Source organism: Eucalyptus grandis, chromosome 10 (genome assembly GCF_016545825.1).
Source record: "Eucalyptus grandis isolate ANBG69807.140 chromosome 10, ASM1654582v1, whole genome shotgun sequence".
NCBI classification, from domain to species: domain Eukaryota; kingdom Viridiplantae; phylum Streptophyta; class Magnoliopsida; order Myrtales; family Myrtaceae; genus Eucalyptus; species Eucalyptus grandis.
In genome coordinates, this window is record NC_052621.1 from 32,069,984 (window position 1) to 32,089,577 (window position 19,594).

Sequence of the window (19,594 nt, forward strand, 5' to 3'; positions counted from 1 at the left end):
AGATTTTTGATTTCATTGTGTCTCACGTTAATATAAGTTTGATTTTTTTTTTTTTTTTTTTTTTTTTGGCTTTTTACCTTTCTTGAGCTGCCTCTATCCGTAGCATAAAACGAGCCGACAAGCGAGGTACCTAAAACACGGTCTTAGACAAAAACCAGCGGATCTCAAAGAATCCGTAGGTCGATGTCGAGAGAGAGAGAGAGAATCCGAAGGCCCCGCCGCGTCGAGAACACGACCAAGCGAGCCGAGGTAGACCATCATCATCCTCACTTTCGCATTGTTTGTCAGGAATTCAGTGGCATATAGCCAAACCTGGAAAGCCTTTCTTTTTTCCTTTTCTAATGTCCCTCCCTTTACTGAAGTTTCGCACCCGCCCCTGCTTCCACCTTCCTCCCATTCATTCCCACCTACTGGCCAATATACAGCGCGTCTTCGGTACAGAGCTGAGAGCTCCCCATTTTTTCTTTTCACTAGTGAATGCATATAAATAAGGATTAAATGCGCGTGTTTTTATTTGGAACCATTCCTACTTGACCTTTAATACCCATAAAGAGTTTTTCCTTCTCCATAGAAACCTTCAGAGGACTTCTCTCTCTGTCTCTCTTTCTCTGTGGGCTTTTCTGGCTTTGAGAGATACAGGGAAGAAAGAATGGCGACGGACAGCAGCGGTTCGCAGAGCAGGGAGCTCGATCAGACTCCGACGTGGGCCGTTGCTGGCGTTTGTGCTATTATCATCATGATTTCCATTGCGTTAGAGAAACTCCTTCATAAAGTTGGAACGGTATACGGCTTCATCTGTGCTTCAATGCTTCCTTTACTTTTTTTGTCTTTTGTGTATGTGGGGTGAATTTAATTCTGTTGGTGGGTACGTTTCTTGAAGGTTTTTATTTTTTTATTTTTTGTTCTTCTAGCTGTTTTTCCTACATGGGTTTCTCTTGATGCATGCGTTTCTTGGAGCAAGATTTCTGATTTTCTTGGGCTTGAATGAACCCAGCAGACATGCTCGGGAAAAAGAAGTAGTTCTTCAAGATTGTGAAAGTGAAGTTTGAGTAAAATTTTTAGTTCTGTTGCGGTGGCCTGTTCACGATCTCGAGCTGCTTGTTTCTTTGCTGAAGCTGACACTTCGACAGCTTGCGCTAATTCTGAAGTTCCAACGATTGCTAAGATGTTGTTGCTATGTTCGGCTGAAGGATACCCTCTCTAATCACTTTATGTGTAATTCGTTTGTTTTTGGAATTTCAGTGGCTTACTCAAAGGCATAAAAACGCTTTGTACGAGGCTCTGGAGAAAATAAAAAATGGTAAGAATGAGATTTTCATAGTTGATTAGTAAATTAAATGTGAGTCTGATGATGCTTCTTCTAATAAGGTATCTTGTGAGTATCGGTGATTCCTACGTTTTTGGTTTAACGTTGGTGTTGTTACTGCAGAGCTGATGATTCTAGGCTTCATTTCGTTGCTTCTGACGTTTGGGCAGAGCTACATTGCCAAAATATGTATCCCAACAAGCGTAGCTGAAACGATGCTGCCATGCACGAAAAGTTCGACATCAACTACGACTGAAGAGAGACGGCGGAGACTTTTATGGAATGAAAGGAGATCTTTGGCGGCTGGTAGCTATGCTACTAATTGCTCATCGGTAAGTGCATGCATTGCTGTTTTAGCTATTTTTGAGGGAAAAGGGTAGATCTTGAGTTGCTTGATTTCAGTATTCATCTTCTTTATTCACGAAATGGTACACAGCCAGTGCCATGGCGAATCTGGATGCAGGAGGAGTGAGGGGCATGTCCGGGGGTCGACAGCTAACACTCCTTGTTTTCTTGAGAATCCCTATGAAACATCTTCTATTTCATTCATTTATAACTGATTGTCTACGAAAGGAAAGCTATATTCGTAATTCCTTGAATTTCATGATTCAACCTTGTGAAGATTATTATGTTGATAAAAATCTGCATTTAAATGATATCTTTTTCTTCCCAAAGGAAGCTCAGGACAGGGTTTTGTAACTTAAGTGATAAAGATTGTCACTTTGTGCTCGAATATCTGTTGATTTCTATTTGGTATGAAGTTCTCCAAGTCCTTTTTCTCCAAACAAATGTGAAGCAAACAAATTTATATTGCTATTGCTTTACCATCTCCACTGCCATAATGCCTTGTCCTAATCTATTCAAAATTAGGCACTTCATTCTTTTCGTCAATTTTTAGGTTAAGGAAGTTCAGTAGTCTTGAGAAGTCTCAGTAATGATTCCTTAAGCTTAATGATCTGTCTAATTCTGCTCGACAGGGAACCCCGTTGATATCTGTCAATGGATTGCATCAGTTACACATCCTCATATTCTTCCTAGCCTTCTTTCATGTGTTGTACAGTGCTGTTACCATGATGCTTGGAAGGCTAAAGGTATGGATGCCCCCTCTGTCATGGTGACTCAAGTAATCTGGTTGACTAATATGTCATGATGCAAACAAAAAAGCTCCTAGACTGCTATGATTCACATGATCAGAAGTTCTTGACTTCTATGGTTCGCATGGTCATTTATATCAAAATTTGAATTGGGACCATTAGACGGCAATTGCTCAGATGGCTTCAACCCCCGATACAATATTCAAGCAACATCGGTGCAATGTGGATATTGCTAATGCAGTGGCATGTGAGGAGAAAAATATAATTTATATGTCCTTGGAATTATCCTGTTCTTCCATGCATTGTCTTCTAGGAGAAAAGATAATTGTGAAGAAGGTTTGGAGAATAAAATAAGCTGAACTAGATTGTTTGCAGTGGTAGGAACACGAAATCATTGCTTGACATCAATGAATTGAATGACCTAACTTTTTCGAACCAGTGGTTTTTTCTCTAGGCACTTAATTCACTTAGTAACTTGACCCTGTAGCCTTATTTTTGAAAAGCGCCACTAGTATTCTCTTCATTGTAATTTTGATGCTGTCAAGTTAAACCACCCGGCGTTGTGCTCTCGATTTTTGAGCAATCACTTTGTATGCTAATAATAATTGCCAAATGTCGCTGAAACATTGGATAGATTCGTGGCTGGAAGCAATGGGAACAAGAAACCTCATCTCACGACTATGAGTTCTCCACTGGTACGGTAATCACTATTTATGACAATGAGAACAATTCAACACAACTAGTTACTCCTTGAGTAGCAATGAGCTGCTATTAGAACTAATATAATATGTTTCCATGATGCAGATCCTTCCAGATTCAGACTCACTCACGAAACGTCATTTGTTAGAGTTCATTCCAGCTTTTGGACAAGGATACCTTTCTTCTTCTATGTTGTGAGTAACGCATCTTGCTCCACATACATAATTTCTCAAAGCGAAGATGCAAAGACATGATATACAGTGGTTTTGCATTTCAAACCACCTTCAATTTAACCACTCAAGGTGCTCAGAGGAACATAGTAAATTTAGTATGATCTGAGCAACTTGTGTGTTTGGTTTCATTTTCGCTGTTACAATGATATAAGAGGTCAAATAGGGAGATATGTCCAGCAGGTCAGCATGTCTACGGTGCAGCTCATAATATGAATGGGACGACTAAATAGAGGTTGATATTAAACACTGGCCACCTTTACTAGTCATATGCATGAACCATTTACCACCCAAGCGACATGCTTTTAAGAATGGTGCCTGTATAGTTAGCTTTTGGCCCAACTTTTGGGTGGACTACCACATTCCAAAGTTGGGCCAAAGACTAAATATCGAAGGATAAACAAAGCATTCCCCGAGCCATGTAAAAAGAGAACTAAATTCTGGCCAAAAAAGAAATGGGAGAATTAATAAAGAACTCAAGGCTGCTGAAAAAGCTTCAACCCTTGCAGCAGGCAAGGAGACCAATTTTTTTTTTTTGAAATCTCTGTGTTCCAGATTTCATACATTTTGTGTGTGGTGGAACCTGAAATTTCTCCAACATCTTCTGTTGCAGGGATGCTTCTTTCGACAGTTTTTCAGGTCGGTTCATAAGACAGACTACTTGACATTGCGAAATGGGTTCATCGCTGTGAGTCTTTGGCCTTAAATGGACATTCCTTGTGACTTTTAAAATAAGTACTCTTGACCATGCTATGCATGAACAGGTCCATATAGCTCCAGGGAGTAAATTTAATTTCCAGAAATACATCAAACGATCACTAGAGGATGACTTCAAGTTCGTGGTTGGAGTAAGGTAATGACCTGCCTGGCTTTGTAATTCTGTTTGTGGAAATCCACACTAATAGAAGTTTTGAAGAAGAAGCCATATTCTTACATTAGCTCTTCCTTTTCTTGCCAGTCCTGTGCTGTGGGCTTCCTTTGTAATATTTTTGCTTCTCAATGTTAATGGTGAGTCCTTCTTATTCAGTGAAAGGTTTTTAGTATATTCTTCATCTTTTTTCTAAATTCGAGAGTGATATGACCAAATTTATTCTCATATGAATTTCAGGATGGCATGCACTGTTTTGGGCTTCATTGATCCCACTAATTGTAAGAGATAAGATCTTCTTTGTGGTTTATACTATCTGAGTCAGCTTGGAGACTACATCTCACGACCATATAAATAACTGCAGATAATATTAGCCATCGGAACAGAGCTCCAAGCAGTTTTGACAAAGATGGCTATGGAAATCACTGAAAGGCATGCGGTTGTTCAAGGGATTCCTCTAGTACAAGGCTCGGATAGATACTTCTGGTTTGGTCGGCCTCATCTAGTTCTTCATTTTATCCATTTTGCTTTGTTTCAGGTATTTATGCTTACCTCTTTTCACTTGTCAGATTATATTTGGAATGACAAAACTAATAGATCCAACGCAATGTTCTCTCTAAACTCTTTTTCCAAAAGCAATTTAATGAAAACTCTTGGTTGCTTAAAGTTTTCTTTTGGAAGAAGCATGGTGAGGCAGCATAATATCATTTGTTAAGAGTCTGAAACTATGGACCGAGACTACACTAAGGAACAAGGAAACTTGACTGAGCAAGAGTCCAGGAATGAAGCTGCTTGTATAATAGCCCAGTCGAATAGGAGGGTGGGGGCTTTTTGAAAAACTTTTTTTCCTAGTAAATGAAATGCATTTTTTTTTTTTTTTAATCTCTATTTAGAGAGAGAGGGCTTCTAGTTCTTTAGGGAAACAAATAATCTGCAGCTTTTTTCTATAGGCGCTACTCTAAGGATAAGCATGCAGATATAATTATACATTTGCTTGATTTGCTTATAATTTTTCACTAAACTCTTGATTTTGGTGCAGAATGCATTTCAAATCACATATTTTCTGTGGATTTGGGTAATGACCTGATCTTTACAAGCTTCCTTGTACACTCAAAAAATCATCTTTGGTCATCTCAATTCTAATAAAAGTCTCTCTTCCTCTGTAGTACTCATTCGGCTGGGATACTTGCTTCCACGACAATGTAAAGCTTGCAATCGTGAAGGTTGCTCTGGGGTAAGCCGTTGATCCAATGTTTCTTCTCTTTGTGATATCGCTACAGCTTGGACATTGTTTTATGTTAACAACACATTGAATATTGCAAGTCTTCAAATCATCATCTCTTATGAAGGGCATTAGATTCTGTGAATCAAATGGAAGATTGTCTCATAAAATTAGTCGCAAAATTGCTTTTCTTCTTGTATTAACATTTGGTCATATAACGGTCTCCCAAATTCGGTTAATCCTTTATTGATAGCTGGCATAGGTCAAATTAAGCTGTTACTGGAAGTGCCTAGCAGATGAGTTTACAATTAAGTCCTGAAGCTTTATATAATCTCAAGGAAAACATTTGGTTTACCTTGGATTGATTGATCTCATTTTTAATCGAAATGTGCAGGATAGGCGTCCTATTTCTCTGCAGCTACATTACTCTTCCCTTGTACTCCCTCGTAACTCAGGTATATTTCGTTGACAAAAGATTCATCATCAGAATGCCTTTGTCATTTTGATCTGTATATTTAGTACAAACATTGAGAATCTAGTGTGGAATCTGATGTTGAATGCAATAAAATTGGCACATGAACACAGATGGGCTCAGGCATGAAGAAAACGATCTTCGACGAGCAGACATCCAAGGCTCTCAAGAAGTGGCACATGGCTGTGAAAAAGAAGCAAGGCACACAGGGTGGCAAATCCCCTACTCGGATATTTGGTCGGAGCCGGAGCCCGAGCCCAAGCCCGTCGACCGTGCGATCTCCAAGCCAGAGGCTGCGCCGCTTTAAGACGACTGGGCACTCGGTTCGCTCGTACGACAGCAGCGACAACAATCTATCTGAGTACGATGGGGATGCATTGTCACCGACATCCGCCACAAAGAATTTAATCGCGAATGTTGATACTGAGGAACAGGTAATACAAGTGAACGACTCTGATCATGGGGATAGAGCCAGTGATACCGATGAATTTTCATTCGTTAAGACTGCCCCGACGAAAGAACCGTGAACGAGCTGGCTAGGCTTACGATCTGGGTTGATGGCGACAGTTGCCTAGGCAATGTAGTTGTCCAGCAGGGTGTTGAGAATGGCTCGGAATGGAGGAGGTAACCAGCTCTGTTCTAGTGTGAGCTCGACAACCCAGATTTTCATTAGGGGTCTTCTGCACAATGTTTATAATTTCATGTAGCACCCATAATCTATGTGGTAGTAGTGATATATTTGTTGGAACTGGTTACTTTGTGCAGTTACCATATTTTTGTCCAGTGTCAGTTTTCAGAATTTCCCAAAGCTAGTAATAGCCCAAGTAGTTCTATCTCTGGGGTGTTCTTGTTCAGCAGTCGGCACTATGAAGACATTTTGGGACGGATCTTTACTTATAGATCAAGTCATGAGCTCAACCGCATTCGATTCGGAGCTTCGGCCGCTCCAGCTCGAACAGAATGACACATACTATGCGTCCAGTGAAGCGCCGAGAATCGAAAACTTAACGAGCAGCATTTGTTTCATTATTATCCTGAATGAGAAGTTCTATGATCGAAGAGCTTCTACTTGTCTGATGAACTTTTCATATGAATATAATCATCTCCCCTCTTTCTGAGGTCATATGCGTTACGAAATTTTCGAAGTTGTTTAACATATGATCCTATAGCGTCGAGAGAGAGAACGTTTGGAGCTACTTTTCGTCCTAATCATATGGCCCTAGGAGATGGTTTAGATCTAGTGACAAATAATTTATGCAGGTTATAGGGCTTGGTTGTATTCCCTTTTTTACGAGTTAATTCATCTGGTGACAGATTTATGAGGAAAGTTATCACTTTAATCCTGGTCCGATTGTTCCGACAAAAAAGAAAAAAAGTTTTAGACTTATTCTATGAATGTTCACTTAGTTTTAAACTTTCAATTTTCCCAATGTAGTCCTATCCTTTTATGCAAAATTCCAATGCAATTCTTCTTATCAATTGCTATCGAAAAATGTTGATGCGACAATCTAAAAGTAATTCATATTAGCTTGCCATATGGGACAATAAGCAATGATCGGAACTCACGTTGGCAATTTCCAACGGAAATTGGTCTGAAGGAATATCTCGGCGATCGGCCAGACGAGGGCCGGCGACCTTGCCAGAGCATTGCCTCGCCCCGGAGATGCCGAGCTTGCCCAGCCGGTCGCCGACCGCCACCGTGGCAGGCGACCGGCCACAAAGAGAAAGAAGGAAAAAAAAAAAGAAAAAGAAAAAAGAAAGAAGGAAAAAAAAAGAAAAATATAATAAAAAGTATTGAAAATCTAAAAGAAACAAAAAAATTATAAAAGTTTATCAAACACATTTCTATTCCCGAAGTATAAATTTTTTGTAGTTACCGAGCTTGTTCTTATATTGAAAAATTGTTCCGGGAATAGAAACAAAAAAAAAAAAAACTATTTTTGTTCAAAATTGTTCCTCGAAACAAAAACATTACCAAACACGCTTTTAGTCTTAAACTTTCAATTTTCCCAATGTAGTCCCATACTTTTATGCAAAATTCCAATATAATTCTTCCAATCAATTGCTATCAAAAATTGCTGATGCGACAATCTAAAAGTAATTCACATTAGCTTGCCATATGGGACAATAAGCAATGATTGGAACTCACTTCCAATGGAAATTGATTGGAAGGAATATGTTGGAATTTCGTATAAAAGTTTAAAACTATATTGATAAAATTAAAAGGTTTAGAATTAAATTGTCGTCATTATAATAAATTTAGGACTGATTGGATCATTATCCACAAATTTGTGCATGCTAATTTCTAAACGTGAACTTGTCTCCCAAATTCAACTCATTGAGAAATATAAACGGGGTCACCACTTGAGTTCATTCAATGCATCGACTTGGTGATTTGGTGAACTTAGTTTGATCGTGCCACTCACTTGACAAATTTATTTAGAAATTCTTTTCCAAAAAATGGTTCTTCATTTCAAAAATGAAACTCCTCAGTTTATTGGACGCCATCCCGACGGCAGACACATAGATCTTCTTCCTAATTCGATCTCTAGAAGGGTTTCAATCCTCAGTCTTCACGCAACATGTGAAGTTCATCACCATCCCATATGAGCTCTAATCAATAAAAAGCTTGGAAAAGATTTCATGTATCTCAGTTAGATTTTGACAGCTAACTAAGAATAATGATGTTATAGGTAATTATCTAAAAAGTCATAAATAATTTATGAGTAGCTAATTTAGTCGTAAACTTATTAAATATCCTAGGTTTAGAACTAGATCGGGAGAGGAGTTCCCAAATCTGAGATCAGGAGAGTAGAGCTCTTAGATCTACATCTCAATAAGGAGAATACAAGAAGAAACGAGAAAAAATAGAGGGAAATTTAGTCTGACCCTTATGAGGATTTTTCAATGTAATACTTTCGGCCAAATTTCGTTAGAAATCACTAATGTTTATGCTGGCTATTGGCCATGATAGGACATAGGCAATTTTTGCAATTTTTTTTCTTTTTTCTTTCTTTTTGTGTCCTTTCTTTTCATTTTTTTTTCAATATTCATCTTTTCGAAAGGGCCAACAGGGCTTACTAGCCAAAATGAGGGCTGGGAACCCTCCATGCGATGGTTGGCGAGGGCCGTGACGGCCCTTGCACCTCTCCTTATCCAACGGCCACTAACCAGTCGATTGTTGGTCATGTATATACTTTCATTCTTTAGGAAAAACAAAAGAAGAGAAAAATAAAAATTGTAAAATTGTAAAAATTATCTACGTTAACATCAATTATGCCACATGGATTGTTGACGTTGAATGATTTTTTATTTTATTTTTTTCGCTAAAATTACTTGGAAAGACTACCTTGGAAAATACTCAAAAAGTTCAGAATTAAATTGGTCAAATAAAAATGTTTATAATTAAATTGGCCATTGTTTAACAAGCTTATGACTGTTTAGACAATTTTTTCAATAATATTGTGAAAGGAACTGTACTTTTATCAAGGGAAGAATCAAATCTCAAAATATAAGTCAAAACTAAGTAATGAGGCAGCAAATTGCCTGATCAAAGCTAATCAATACAAGCATATAGTCAATACACTTTTTTGTGCATTGCAATTGCATGATATATCGAAACTTCCATGCAGTAATTGCGGCCGATAGACGTGATGGTAAGAAAGATAGCAGTGAGGATAACGAACGCACCGCCCCCGCCTAATCATCACTTTGATGGTTATCTACATCCGTATATTTACTCAAATTCTATTCCAAACTTTCATATAGCTCGTCATTCATCGCAGCTCAATCTCGTGTCCACAACAGGTAAGTAGAAACATAATCATACCTAGGCAATAAGCATTTATGGAAAATAGTTGTGCAAACAGTAAGCTCATTACACGTACCCGCATGAAGCTACACCTGCCACTTAGACCGGTGATTGACTCGATTCTATTCTCCTTAAATATGGTAATGGATTCGCATCGCCATTAAAACTCCAGGAAATATTCCCCAGAACGTCCCTCGGCATGCCTATTGCCACATAATTTCCAGCTTAGGTTTTCTCAATTTACCATATATGTGCACAAAGGGGTTGGTCCATTCTTGAAAGTAGAACAATGCATACTCTATAAAAGACCCCCTCCCCCCCGTAGAATCAGACACATCTCTCCCCTCAAATCATCTCCAAAAAGGGTTTTCTTCCCTTCAAATCGATCCCCACCTTGGGTCCTTTTCCCCATGGAATCACAATACTTCTTTGAAGTCACACCCCCTGGCTACTCTTACTTGACCTATCTGCTGTCACCCCCAACGCCACCAGAGCCCATCGAGGACCACTGGACTTCTGAGGAGAATGAGATCTTTGAGAGATGCATTGCGGAGCTTGACCACCTGTCTAGGGACTTCTTCGAGAACATTGCACTGAGGATCCCCGAAAAGAGCGTAGGGCAGATCCAGAGGCACTTCGAGGCACTGGTCAAGGACGTCGAGAACATCGATGCTGGTCGAGTGCCGATCCCCGACTATGATGGATCTGAGAGCAAGGTTGATGAGAAGGAAAAGCCAAGCGATGAGCCAGAGAAGGAAAAGCCGAGCGATGAGCCATTGGAGGAGGATCAAAGCACTCCGCAGACCACAAAGAAGAGGGGAATCGCTTGGAGCAGGGAAGAGCATGAGTATGACTCTTTGCCTCAATTCATGCTTGTGTACTAGATATAACTAATGTTTGCATGAGTTCTTTTGTGCCTTTGTAATTTCAGATCTTGCAAAATCACTTTCCAAGCACACTAGTGCTGCCATCTAATCGTTTTCGATTCCGTTTCCCTAATTCCGTTTTCGATTTGTCGTTTACCGTTAAAAACTTGTTATTTCATGATTCCGTTATATGAAAAAAAAAAAAAAAATTCATCAATTTATCGATCTATTAACATCTAACGTCCTAGCGACTATAGACTATAGTCATTAATTGCATCATAGAATTTGAGTGGACAAAATCCATGAAAGCAGGCTTATTTGGAAGATGGACACACGGGGCCGTATATGATTTCGAGTCTTGACAGAACTGGCCTTTTACCATATCTAGATGTAGATATTAACTCTGATCGTGTTTGTGTATTTTTTTTTTTAATTTGACGATTGACATTCCATGTGTAACCAAGAAAAGGCCCTAACCTTACTTCTTTGTGCCCTCTGGTTATACTGGCCGAAACAAATGGGGGTGCAATTGTTGATTTCAATTGACAGGTTGTTCCTTGAGGGTTTGGAGAAGTATGGGAAGGGTGATTGGAAGAGCATTTCCAGGAACTGTGTAAAGACTCGGAACCCGACCCAAGTCGCAAGCCATGCCCAAAGTACTTCAAACGCCTCAAGAACAACTCTGATCGCCGCCGCTTCAGTCGGCTCATCGATCCGTTGGCCCTGCCCAGCTCGTCGGAGGCGATTGACCGCCCGTCGATCCTCATGCCTTCGCTCCAACTCGCTTCAATCGTGAGCCGCCGGCGGATTGGACACTCCCTTTCATATTATCAAAGCTATAGCTAGAGGGAAACAATGGCACCTTGAATAATGTTGGGGGATGGTTTTGATTTCTCCCTATAAAGGGTTTTGATGTTCATCACAGTTGCATCCATTTAAAATGGGCGATTGTATATAAGATCTATCTAGTATGAAAATCCATATGTACATGCCATATTATACATAAATAAATCCACCGAAAATCGATGGGTACTATAGTCGATAGATCAATTTATCTGTGAATTTCAAATCGATGAGAGTAGAATGAGAAAATTTTCTCCTCACAGTTTTCTTTTTTTTTTCTTTTTTTTTTGGGCAAGAACTCTCCTCGCAGTTCAACTTCATGAATAATGGACTTTCTCATTGTTGTGGGTCTCCTGTGGATAATTTTCTTTTCTCTTTTGGCAACTAAATTATGATAAATCCAATAGGATTCCATTTCCTTGTTAAGGTTGGAAAATATTAAACATGTTCAGTTACCATAAGTACCTAAATGTTTTCTTTTGAAAAGAAAAGAAAAACGTAATTAAACCTTCAATTTTATAAAATCAGGCATTCATCTTTACCCGATATCCTTGCACAGATAAAATTCCAGCAAATATCAACATGGAATGGGACGATTTAGTTTCAAACGTGAGTTTCAACTCCCATATACTGCAAGGAGATAGACAAAGTCTAAGAATGAGAATTAGAGCAGAAATAAAATATAATCGAAAAAAAAAAAAAAAAAACACAATACTAGTGCCTAGGCTTGACATATAAAATGATCACGATGTGAATTGTCTAATTTTGAGGACCTATCTCGATTCAAAAGCATCATCGACATTCCTCAGCCTTGTGGGCTCTCCGTCTCTTTTTATTTGCTGACATGGCAACATGTGACTTTACACTTATCACGTGAGTAAAACGAAAATATAATAGAAAAAACAAATAACAAATAACTCGAGAAAATTAAAGGAATTGTGTTTTCCTCCCATTCGAGTTGAAATATCCTTTTAATTTGTGGGTTACAACTATAAACACGACCTGGAATTACATTTTTAATTAATTTTACATGTGAATAATATCCACTATTTATAATCATATTATAATCATATTTAATTAAGAAGGATGGTTATTGGTTGGTAACTTTGGTCGTCTCTCTCCACGGACTGCCGGCCGAAACGACAGCGCGTGCCGGCTTACGATTGCCGTTCGATGCCGTTTCCGAGAACGGGGTTTATTTAGGGGTTTAAGCGCAAGATGTCCGAACCGAACATTAAAGTCGCGCCCACGTATGCGTAGATTCTCCGGGGAATTTGCTCTCTCCGTCCTCTCTCTCTCTCGCTCGATCGGGTGAGTGCGGGAAGGAAACTGGCCTGCAGATGCGGAGGGTGGCGAGGGGGGAAGATTCTCTGAAAAGGGCTGCCGGAGGGCTTCTGTTTTTCGGTGATGGGAGCGTCAAGTTTTGATTTTTCTTGTTTTTTTTTTTCTTAGGGGAAATGATGAGGGAGGTGGCGGAAGAGAGGATGCGCGAGGAGATCAGAAGAGGAGGACATTATTATGGAGTTTGTGCGGCTGGAGGAGTTCTCAGTGCTGGAACCACCCACCTGGTCATAACCCCTCTTGATGTCTTGAAAGTCAATATGCAGGTTTCATCTCTCTCTCTTTCTCTCTCTCTCTCCCCCTTTTTTGGCTCCTATTTGTTGGGTCATAGTGAAATGGATGTTCTGTTTTTGTTGGCATTCTTCTTGTTCAATGCTGAAGTGTAAATTCTATGCATTGGAGGAACATGTTCTGTTCTTTAGTTGAGTTCAGTGAATAAATTGAGTCGGTTGATTGTTTCCTCATTAGCATATCAGGGGTAACACCCCGAATTATTTTCTTTTTGGTACTAGTTTTATTTATGACATAGAATCAATAGATTGAATAAAAGATGTGGTGTTTTCGTAGACTCTTGATATATGTTCCTGCATTGATTGAATTATAACTGGATGAGTTTACTAGATTCCTTATACGACTTGTTTACATATTTTTCTGGTGGCCGTTTAACCCGGAACTGCTGATGTGGTCAAATCCAAATGAATGTGGGAAGTCCAATCTTCGACGACAATCGGATGCTTCTGCAGTGTGGCTTTGTTCATGATTGTCCTTCTTTGGCATGTATTTCTGCAAAGACTTGTTTCACTTGGACGTTTTTATATGTGAATCCTTGTTATCTTGTAGGTGAATCCAATCAAGTATAACAATGTTTATTCATGTTTCACTACTCTATTGAGAGAGCAAGGCCCTCCTGCCTTTTTTCTTTGGATATGGTGCTCAAGGTGGGTGCAGATTCGGTCTCTACGAGTACTTCAAACGGGTTTACTCTGATGCCTTGGTCGGCAGCAACAGGAGCTTGATTTTTTTCCTCAGCAGTGCTTCTGCGGAAGCATTTGCAAATGTGGCACTTTGCCCTTTTGAAGCTGTTAAAATTCGGGTTCAAGTGCAGCCCCACTTTGCAAAAGGCTTGGTTGATGGCTTCCCTAAAGTATATGCATCAGAAGGCCTTCTAGGGTAATTTTTTGTGGCCTTAGTTTGTTCACTTGTGTTAGAGGTAGGAGGGACATTCTAATTCTTGTCTTGCTTTCAGATTTTACAGAGGGCTTCTACCACTTTGGGGTCGAAATCTTCCATGTAATCTTTTCATTCCTTCTTGGGCTATAGAGTTGGTCAGCTTTCTCATTTTGAATATTGCATCTAAAAGATGCTAGATGAAGGGAAGCTGTTCTATGCGAGGGCTGTGTTAGACCATTCTCTTTCTTGGTGACATTAAAAACTTAATCCCTTAATCCCCAAAGTTGTTAGGTGGGAGAGCTGACCTTTAGGTGGTTGGTTTGTCCTCATGTCATGCCTGCATCTTTTACTTCTGAATGTTTATAGTCCATATTATGTTCATAATAAAGTATGGAAACTCACACCAAGTTGTTGAACCATTGTGTGCGAGAAACCTGGTATTATTGCATATTGATCCTCTCTTAATTTTGTCCCTAGGCAGTTTCAATGGTGATGTTCTCAACATTTGAGCATTCAGTGGATTTCCTGTATCGTAATGTTATTAGAAGAAGAAAGGAGGATTGCTCAAAAGTTCAACAACTTGGGGTAACATGCTTAGCTGGATATGCTGCTGGATCTGTTGGTAGCGTCATATCAAATCCCGCTGACAATATTGTTGCTTCCATCAACAACAAAAAAGCTGACAGTCTCATGCTGGTATATGTTTGCAAGCAGTTATTTACCCTGATGTCTCAGAAAAGTTCAATCTGATCTATAAGTTCCAATTTTGCAACAGGCAATCAGGAATATTGGGTTTGCGAATCTGTTCACGAGGAGCCTTCCCATTAGAATTATACTCGTTGGACCTGTAGTAACTTTGCAGTGGTTGTTCTATGATACTATCAAGATTCTTAGTGGATTGTAAGTGCACACTTGCCTTTCTAATTTTACTATTTCTTTTGTCATTAACTTGTCTTATTCACTTGTTTTCTCTTTATGGGTGAGTTTTTTCTTGGACAATTGCCTAATGGACGCACAAACAGGATTCTTCTACCTCTAATTTTATTTACAAGGTTTCGAGTATTGGTCGTACAAATCCTTGTCTAGCAATTCATTGAAGAGACATATGTTGTATATCCATCCATTTGGATCTTTGGGATACTGAAATGGCCAACTTTTCCAAGATTGTCCAAGGCATGGATTACTTGAGTATGTGGAAAGAAAATGATATAGTTGAAAGTTTCTCGTCCTAAGGCTTCTTTGTATCCTATAGCAGCATTTGGATGGTTGTCCGTCTACTTGTTTTTGGACATCATTGTAATGTATTCTTATATATCCAAAAACGTAATCAGAGACAGTAAGTGCAAACTTTCTTTCATTTGTGTGCTAGACATAAAATGACAGTTTTAACTACCTGGATCACTAAACCACATAAAATGTAGGTTCTGTTCCAATCTGTCAACAATTATGGAATAGTTCTTTCTGATTCTATTGTCATGAACTTCAACACTTCACTATTCTCTGTGCAATGACAAGTTGATGGTGTCTTGCAGGCCAACTAGTGGTGAAGTCTCAGCTGATCCACAGAGAGAGAATATAAGAGCCTGAGCTATGCCCAAATGATTGCACTGTTTTTTCAGAGAGTGAGGTGGTGTCCTCACCAAATAAGGAAATTAGAGCCTTTTTGGGGTGTTAAATATGCTGGAATGTTACAATCATTGCAACTACTGAACAATTCCAAAAGACCATGAGATATGATGGCAGCCTTTTATGCCATTACATATCGTGGTTTATAGCTCTAGTTGTTCTTGATTTTTGCTCGACCATTGTTCTTGCTTTTAGCTCATGGGCGTTTCTCTCCATCGGTGGCCTAACTTACATGTCTGAACGATGTAATTCTTGTTCTTGCCAAGAATATATGCCTACCTGATAACTTTCATGGGTCAGACTGCATTTCTAGATTTTCATATACTGGATGTACCTGCTCTCTGCAGAGACATGGAGCTTGGAGAAGTCTCCAAGGTTACCTGGATAATATTAGGGAAGTACCAAATATATTTTACTTCTAATCTAATGACCACTTCCACCCCTTTATTTTTGCAAATACCGTTCATGCACCTCTTAATAAAACCCCATAATGGAAAAACCAAGTTGTCCCTTATTGTGAACGCAATTTACAATATTATGTAGGGTTTGAGTGGTTTGGTTGATTTTGATCGTTTTAAGTGAGAATTTAGAATCTAAATAGCGATACTTCTGAAAAGACCATGGTTTTTCCGTAAATAGGAACACAGGTATACTTGGTGTTTCCAGTATACGTTTGATATTTTCAAACGCAGAGATACAAAGGTAGTCATGAGGCGAAAAATGAGTCATGTTTACTAAATTTTTCAACTAACTAGTGTAGTGCTCCAGCTTTGTATTTCCTAGTCATATTCGGTGCCTACAATGTAAATGCCCGTCGCGAATCAATCAAAGTGTTTTCCTTTATTGCCTTTGAGGAGACTCTCCACAGGGCACTCAGATTGCTGAAAGAACCTGGATTTTCAAACTTTGGCAACTGAGTCGTAAGGTGTAAAATTTTTCCTTCAGGTGCTATCATACCTATTATTCTCTGAGAGAACTTTTGCACAGATAGGTGACACCCAACTTTATACTCAAAAACGACTTTCATATTTGAGGGATCTTACAGCAAACAAACTTGAAATTCAGTTCGCAGTCTATAACTTGATAAAGACTGTAAATTGCAAATTCAGACGAACATATAAAATTAGGATAAATGACTAAACATAGCTGTCGATCAAGGATTTCCTCATCTCATCCACAATGGCACTGGGTTGCGCTTCCCTCAACTTGAAAACGCTCTCGATCACAGATAGTTCGGTAGCCGTGGTGTCTGAGCCACAAAATGCTGTCCAGTCATTCACAGTCATACCGGCTGCGATTACTTCACTACCTCGGTTCACAGTTCCAGCGACCAAAGGAACCTGGAGGAGGGTCGAGAGCTCGTCCAAGTCTTCAATGGATGTATGTGGATGAACCTGCCCCCAACATATTTACCGTCTTGTAAGCCAGAAATTTAGCTAATAGGCAGATGGCCATAAATATAGTCCAAGTATCCAAACTGTACAGAAGAAAAAGTTCTATCTCACCAGTCCACCTCTGTTGGAGAAGGCACAATAGCTACCCACAAGAATGTTGCCAGCAATAGTCTGCCTAAAGACTTCCACTCCAAGAACATCTGCAATTATCTCCTCGGTTTCCTAATTCAACCAATAGACAGCATGATTGAGGATTCTTCTAAACTCGGCATGCAAAAAATTCTTAAAACAGGCAGAAGGTGATTGTTTCCATAAACCATTCACTGGCAGGCACTAAACCTAAGCTGGTAGCAGTGTTCCCACAAGTTCTACGATTTTTTCATCACTAAAATCATTCAAATTAATGCTGCTGAGGGCTCCAAAAAATACTTTCTATGTGTTTAAAGAGATTATCCAACCAATTCTTTGACCTAGTGCAACATATAAGTGCTCAGTCGTACCACTCCAGTTCTTATAGGAGAAAAAGCAACCAAACTCTGCAAATTTTGGACTATGATAGGAATTGCTTGAGACGAGACTGTTTCTTAAGGAAAAATGAACTTACCTTGTCAAGATCAGTATGAGTAAGGGCAACATGATCATTGCATGCTATGCCGTTCCCCAGGGCAGATAGCCTTTCTTCAATACGTTGAACGACAACTTGATCTGGCAGACTATTTCTCAAGTGTTGAAGCTCTACGAAATAAAAAGAAGTCAGCAGAGAATGGAAGACAAATCAGCAGACAAGAAAAATTATCTGGCTTGCACCTACACCACATGATGAAGTGGACCAATGCTTCCTGTTTAAGCTAACAGTTTCATCAGCTCTGGAATTTACTTCACAGAGATTTATTTGGCATACAATTTCTTTTTCTTAGAGGCTACTAGCATATAGAGAATAGCAAACAGTGTAGCGATTAAAATGAGTAGACAGCCAAAACCTTGGTGATAGATTACATGAAGTATTAAACAAGCTCAGGTTAACATCCAGTAAAAGCATTATGAAACAAAAGCATCATGAATCATAGAATCTAATCCCTATAGACAGGTCACTCCAGATGTATCTTATAAAAACATATGTCAGAATGGGAGCACCCTCTTGCATGTCGCATTAGAATTTAAAATTAGAATGAATGCCTCGCAATACAACAAGCTATGAACCATCCAGACTAAAGACTTACCTTGGTCAGTAGTATTGTGCGGCAAAAGTAGCCCATTCTTGTTTCCTGCAATGAAATGTTAAAGTGTCATATTTAGGCAAAAGCGGCTTCAGCCGATGCACATTTAGTACAATCTTCACCTGCACAAAGTCGCCCAATGATCCTAGTGCCTGCAATGGACGTCTTAACAACCGGGATAACATCGGCCAAATCAGTCTCGAACGTACTGCGCAAAAGACACAGACTTTCAAAGCGAGATACAACGAATAAACAGAGTCAAACTGCCGCAAAACCACCCAATGCACCTGTAGAAGTTCTCTGATCCCCCAATTGCAACCAAACAGTACGCATTCGTCAACTTGGAGAAGACACCCACTTCGCACGAGTTCTCAAACTGGAGCCCTGCGCACAATTCGCACCGAACGGAACTAAGAATCCCAACATGACCACAATCACATCGAATAAAACAGCTCCAGTAAAATACAAATCGAACGAACGCGGCTCCGATCAAATTCAAACCACTATCTCCATTGAAATCTATGCAAATGAAACTAAATAACGAGCAGAACAACGAAAAAGCTGTTGGGGAGGGGCTCACTTGTTGCCATATCGACGTGCGTGCGTTCAGGAGATGCAAAGAACAATCTGCAAAATGCCCAAGAATCGCCACAAGCAAAAGACCCAAATCAGCAAAAACCCGCAAAACGATCGTAAAAAAAAAAAAAAAACAACAACAACAAGAACAATCCCAATCCAATACGCGCGCGCTACGATCAAAGAACGAGGACCCAGTCAGGAAAACAGCCTCACAAGTTGATGCGAGGACGCGGGCTGTAGCTCAGCAGTGAATCGATATCCCTCCGCCCTTAAAAGAGGAAGCTTTTCGAGGGTTTCTCTCCCGATGGAAATCAGCGTCCTTTAGGGTTTTAGGGCAGGGAGAATCGAAGAAGCGACAGAGCCAAAGCGGGGCAAGGAAAAGGGGATATTTTTATAGGAGCTGCTTTGCCTTTGTGTGGTCGGCCACTTGCCACCATGAGGATGGACACATTCGAGGCTGCTAAACTCGTCTTTTTGTTGACAAAGTCGTTGCAAATTTTTTATTTTTTCACTTTGGAACAAATATAAAGAGTTAATACTATAAAAGAAAATATAAATTATATTCATTTTGAGACACTATAAATTTCAATTTATACCCATTTATGCATGTCGCATAGGTATACGTTTAAGTTATTTCTAACAAAAAAAGTTTGTGTGTTTAGGGTATTTTGGTGAGAAAAAAAAATTTAAAATATTTGTGTCGCATTGATTATAATTCGAGAATTTCGATCATAGTTATCCAAATGCCAAAGAAAAGGAAGTTTCACTCTCGAATTTCTATGATTAAATAGGGTCCAACGTTTGTCGCACCCTCCGAGGTTAATCGAAATCCTACCGCCCTTAAAAGAGGAAGCTT

General features: G+C 39.5%; 4 protein-coding genes across 5 annotated transcripts; 3 read left to right on the forward strand and 1 right to left on the reverse strand.

Annotated features, from left to right (window-relative positions):
• The first annotated feature begins 318 nt into the window (after positions 1–318).
• Positions 319–6,950, forward strand: LOC104422856 (MLO-like protein 10). Its single transcript, XM_010035299.3, has 15 exons — positions 319–781; positions 1,243–1,300; positions 1,430–1,638; positions 2,284–2,397; positions 3,035–3,095; positions 3,205–3,293; positions 3,943–4,017; positions 4,094–4,182; positions 4,288–4,337; positions 4,438–4,478; positions 4,562–4,735; positions 5,237–5,272; positions 5,364–5,431; positions 5,814–5,874; positions 6,005–6,950. The coding sequence occupies exons 1-15, from the start codon at positions 650–652 to the stop codon at positions 6,416–6,418; spliced, it is 1,671 nt and encodes a 556-aa protein (XP_010033601.2). The 5' UTR covers positions 319–649; the 3' UTR covers positions 6,419–6,950.
• Positions 6,951–10,112: 3,162 nt separating this feature from the next.
• On the forward strand, positions 10,113–10,586 carry LOC104424007 (transcription factor SRM1-like). Its single transcript, XM_018863650.2, has one exon. It carries the CDS (start codon positions 10,113–10,115, stop codon positions 10,584–10,586), a length of 474 nt encoding a protein of 157 aa, XP_018719195.2.
• Positions 10,587–12,730: 2,144 nt separating this feature from the next.
• LOC104422857 (mitochondrial phosphate carrier protein 1, mitochondrial) lies at positions 12,731–15,834 on the forward strand. The gene is given in 7 exon segments (XM_010035300.3): positions 12,731–13,018; positions 13,593–13,669; positions 13,671–13,922; positions 13,999–14,042; positions 14,404–14,618; positions 14,698–14,822; positions 15,455–15,834. Coding segments are annotated over 7 exon segments (918 nt in total). The 5' UTR covers positions 12,731–12,868; the 3' UTR covers positions 15,510–15,834.
• A 706-nt stretch (positions 15,835–16,540) lies between these two features.
• LOC104422858 (eukaryotic translation initiation factor 6-2) lies at positions 16,541–19,187 on the reverse strand. 2 transcript variants are annotated; one of them, XM_010035302.3, is made up of 8 exons: positions 18,952–19,187; positions 18,740–18,786; positions 18,447–18,543; positions 18,282–18,367; positions 18,163–18,207; positions 17,547–17,677; positions 17,054–17,164; positions 16,541–16,942 (listed from the first exon to the last, which is right to left on the reverse strand). In XM_010035302.3, exons 2-8 carry the CDS (start codon positions 18,747–18,749, stop codon positions 16,685–16,687), a joined length of 738 nt encoding a protein of 245 aa, XP_010033604.1. In that variant the 5' UTR covers positions 18,750–18,786; positions 18,952–19,187; the 3' UTR covers positions 16,541–16,684. The 2 variants fall into 2 exon arrangements, with proteins under 2 accessions (XP_010033604.1, XP_010033605.1); XM_010035303.3 differs by having other exon boundaries at positions 18,902–19,120.
• Between the last annotated feature and the right edge of the window lie 407 nt (positions 19,188–19,594).

What these genes read in the sequence shown, in the direction of transcription:
- LOC104422856 (XM_010035299.3), top strand. Translation starts at nt 650, where the DNA reads ATGGCGACGGACAGCAGCGGTTCGCAGAGCAGGGAGCTCGATCAGACT. An exon ending in TCCTTCATAAAGTTGGAACG is followed by an intron (nt 782 to 1,242) that starts GTATACGGCTTC and finishes TTGGAATTTCAG; the next exon opens with TGGCTTACTCAAAGGCATAA. An exon ending in CTTCATTGATCCCACTAATT is followed by an intron (nt 4,479 to 4,561) that starts GTAAGAGATAAG and finishes AAATAACTGCAG; the next exon opens with ATAATATTAGCCATCGGAAC.
- LOC104422858 (XM_010035302.3), bottom strand. An exon ending in GGATCAGAGAACTTCTACAG is followed by an intron (nt 18,368 to 18,446) that starts GTGCATTGGGTG and finishes TCTTTTGCGCAG; the next exon opens with TACGTTCGAGACTGATTTGG. An exon ending in TCTCCAACAGAGGTGGACTG is followed by an intron (nt 16,943 to 17,053) that starts GTGAGATAGAAC and finishes TGTTGGGGGCAG; the next exon opens with GTTCATCCACATACATCCAT.
- LOC104424007 (XM_018863650.2), top strand. Translation starts at nt 10,113, where the DNA reads ATGGAATCACAATACTTCTTTGAAGTCACACCCCCTGGCTACTCTTAC.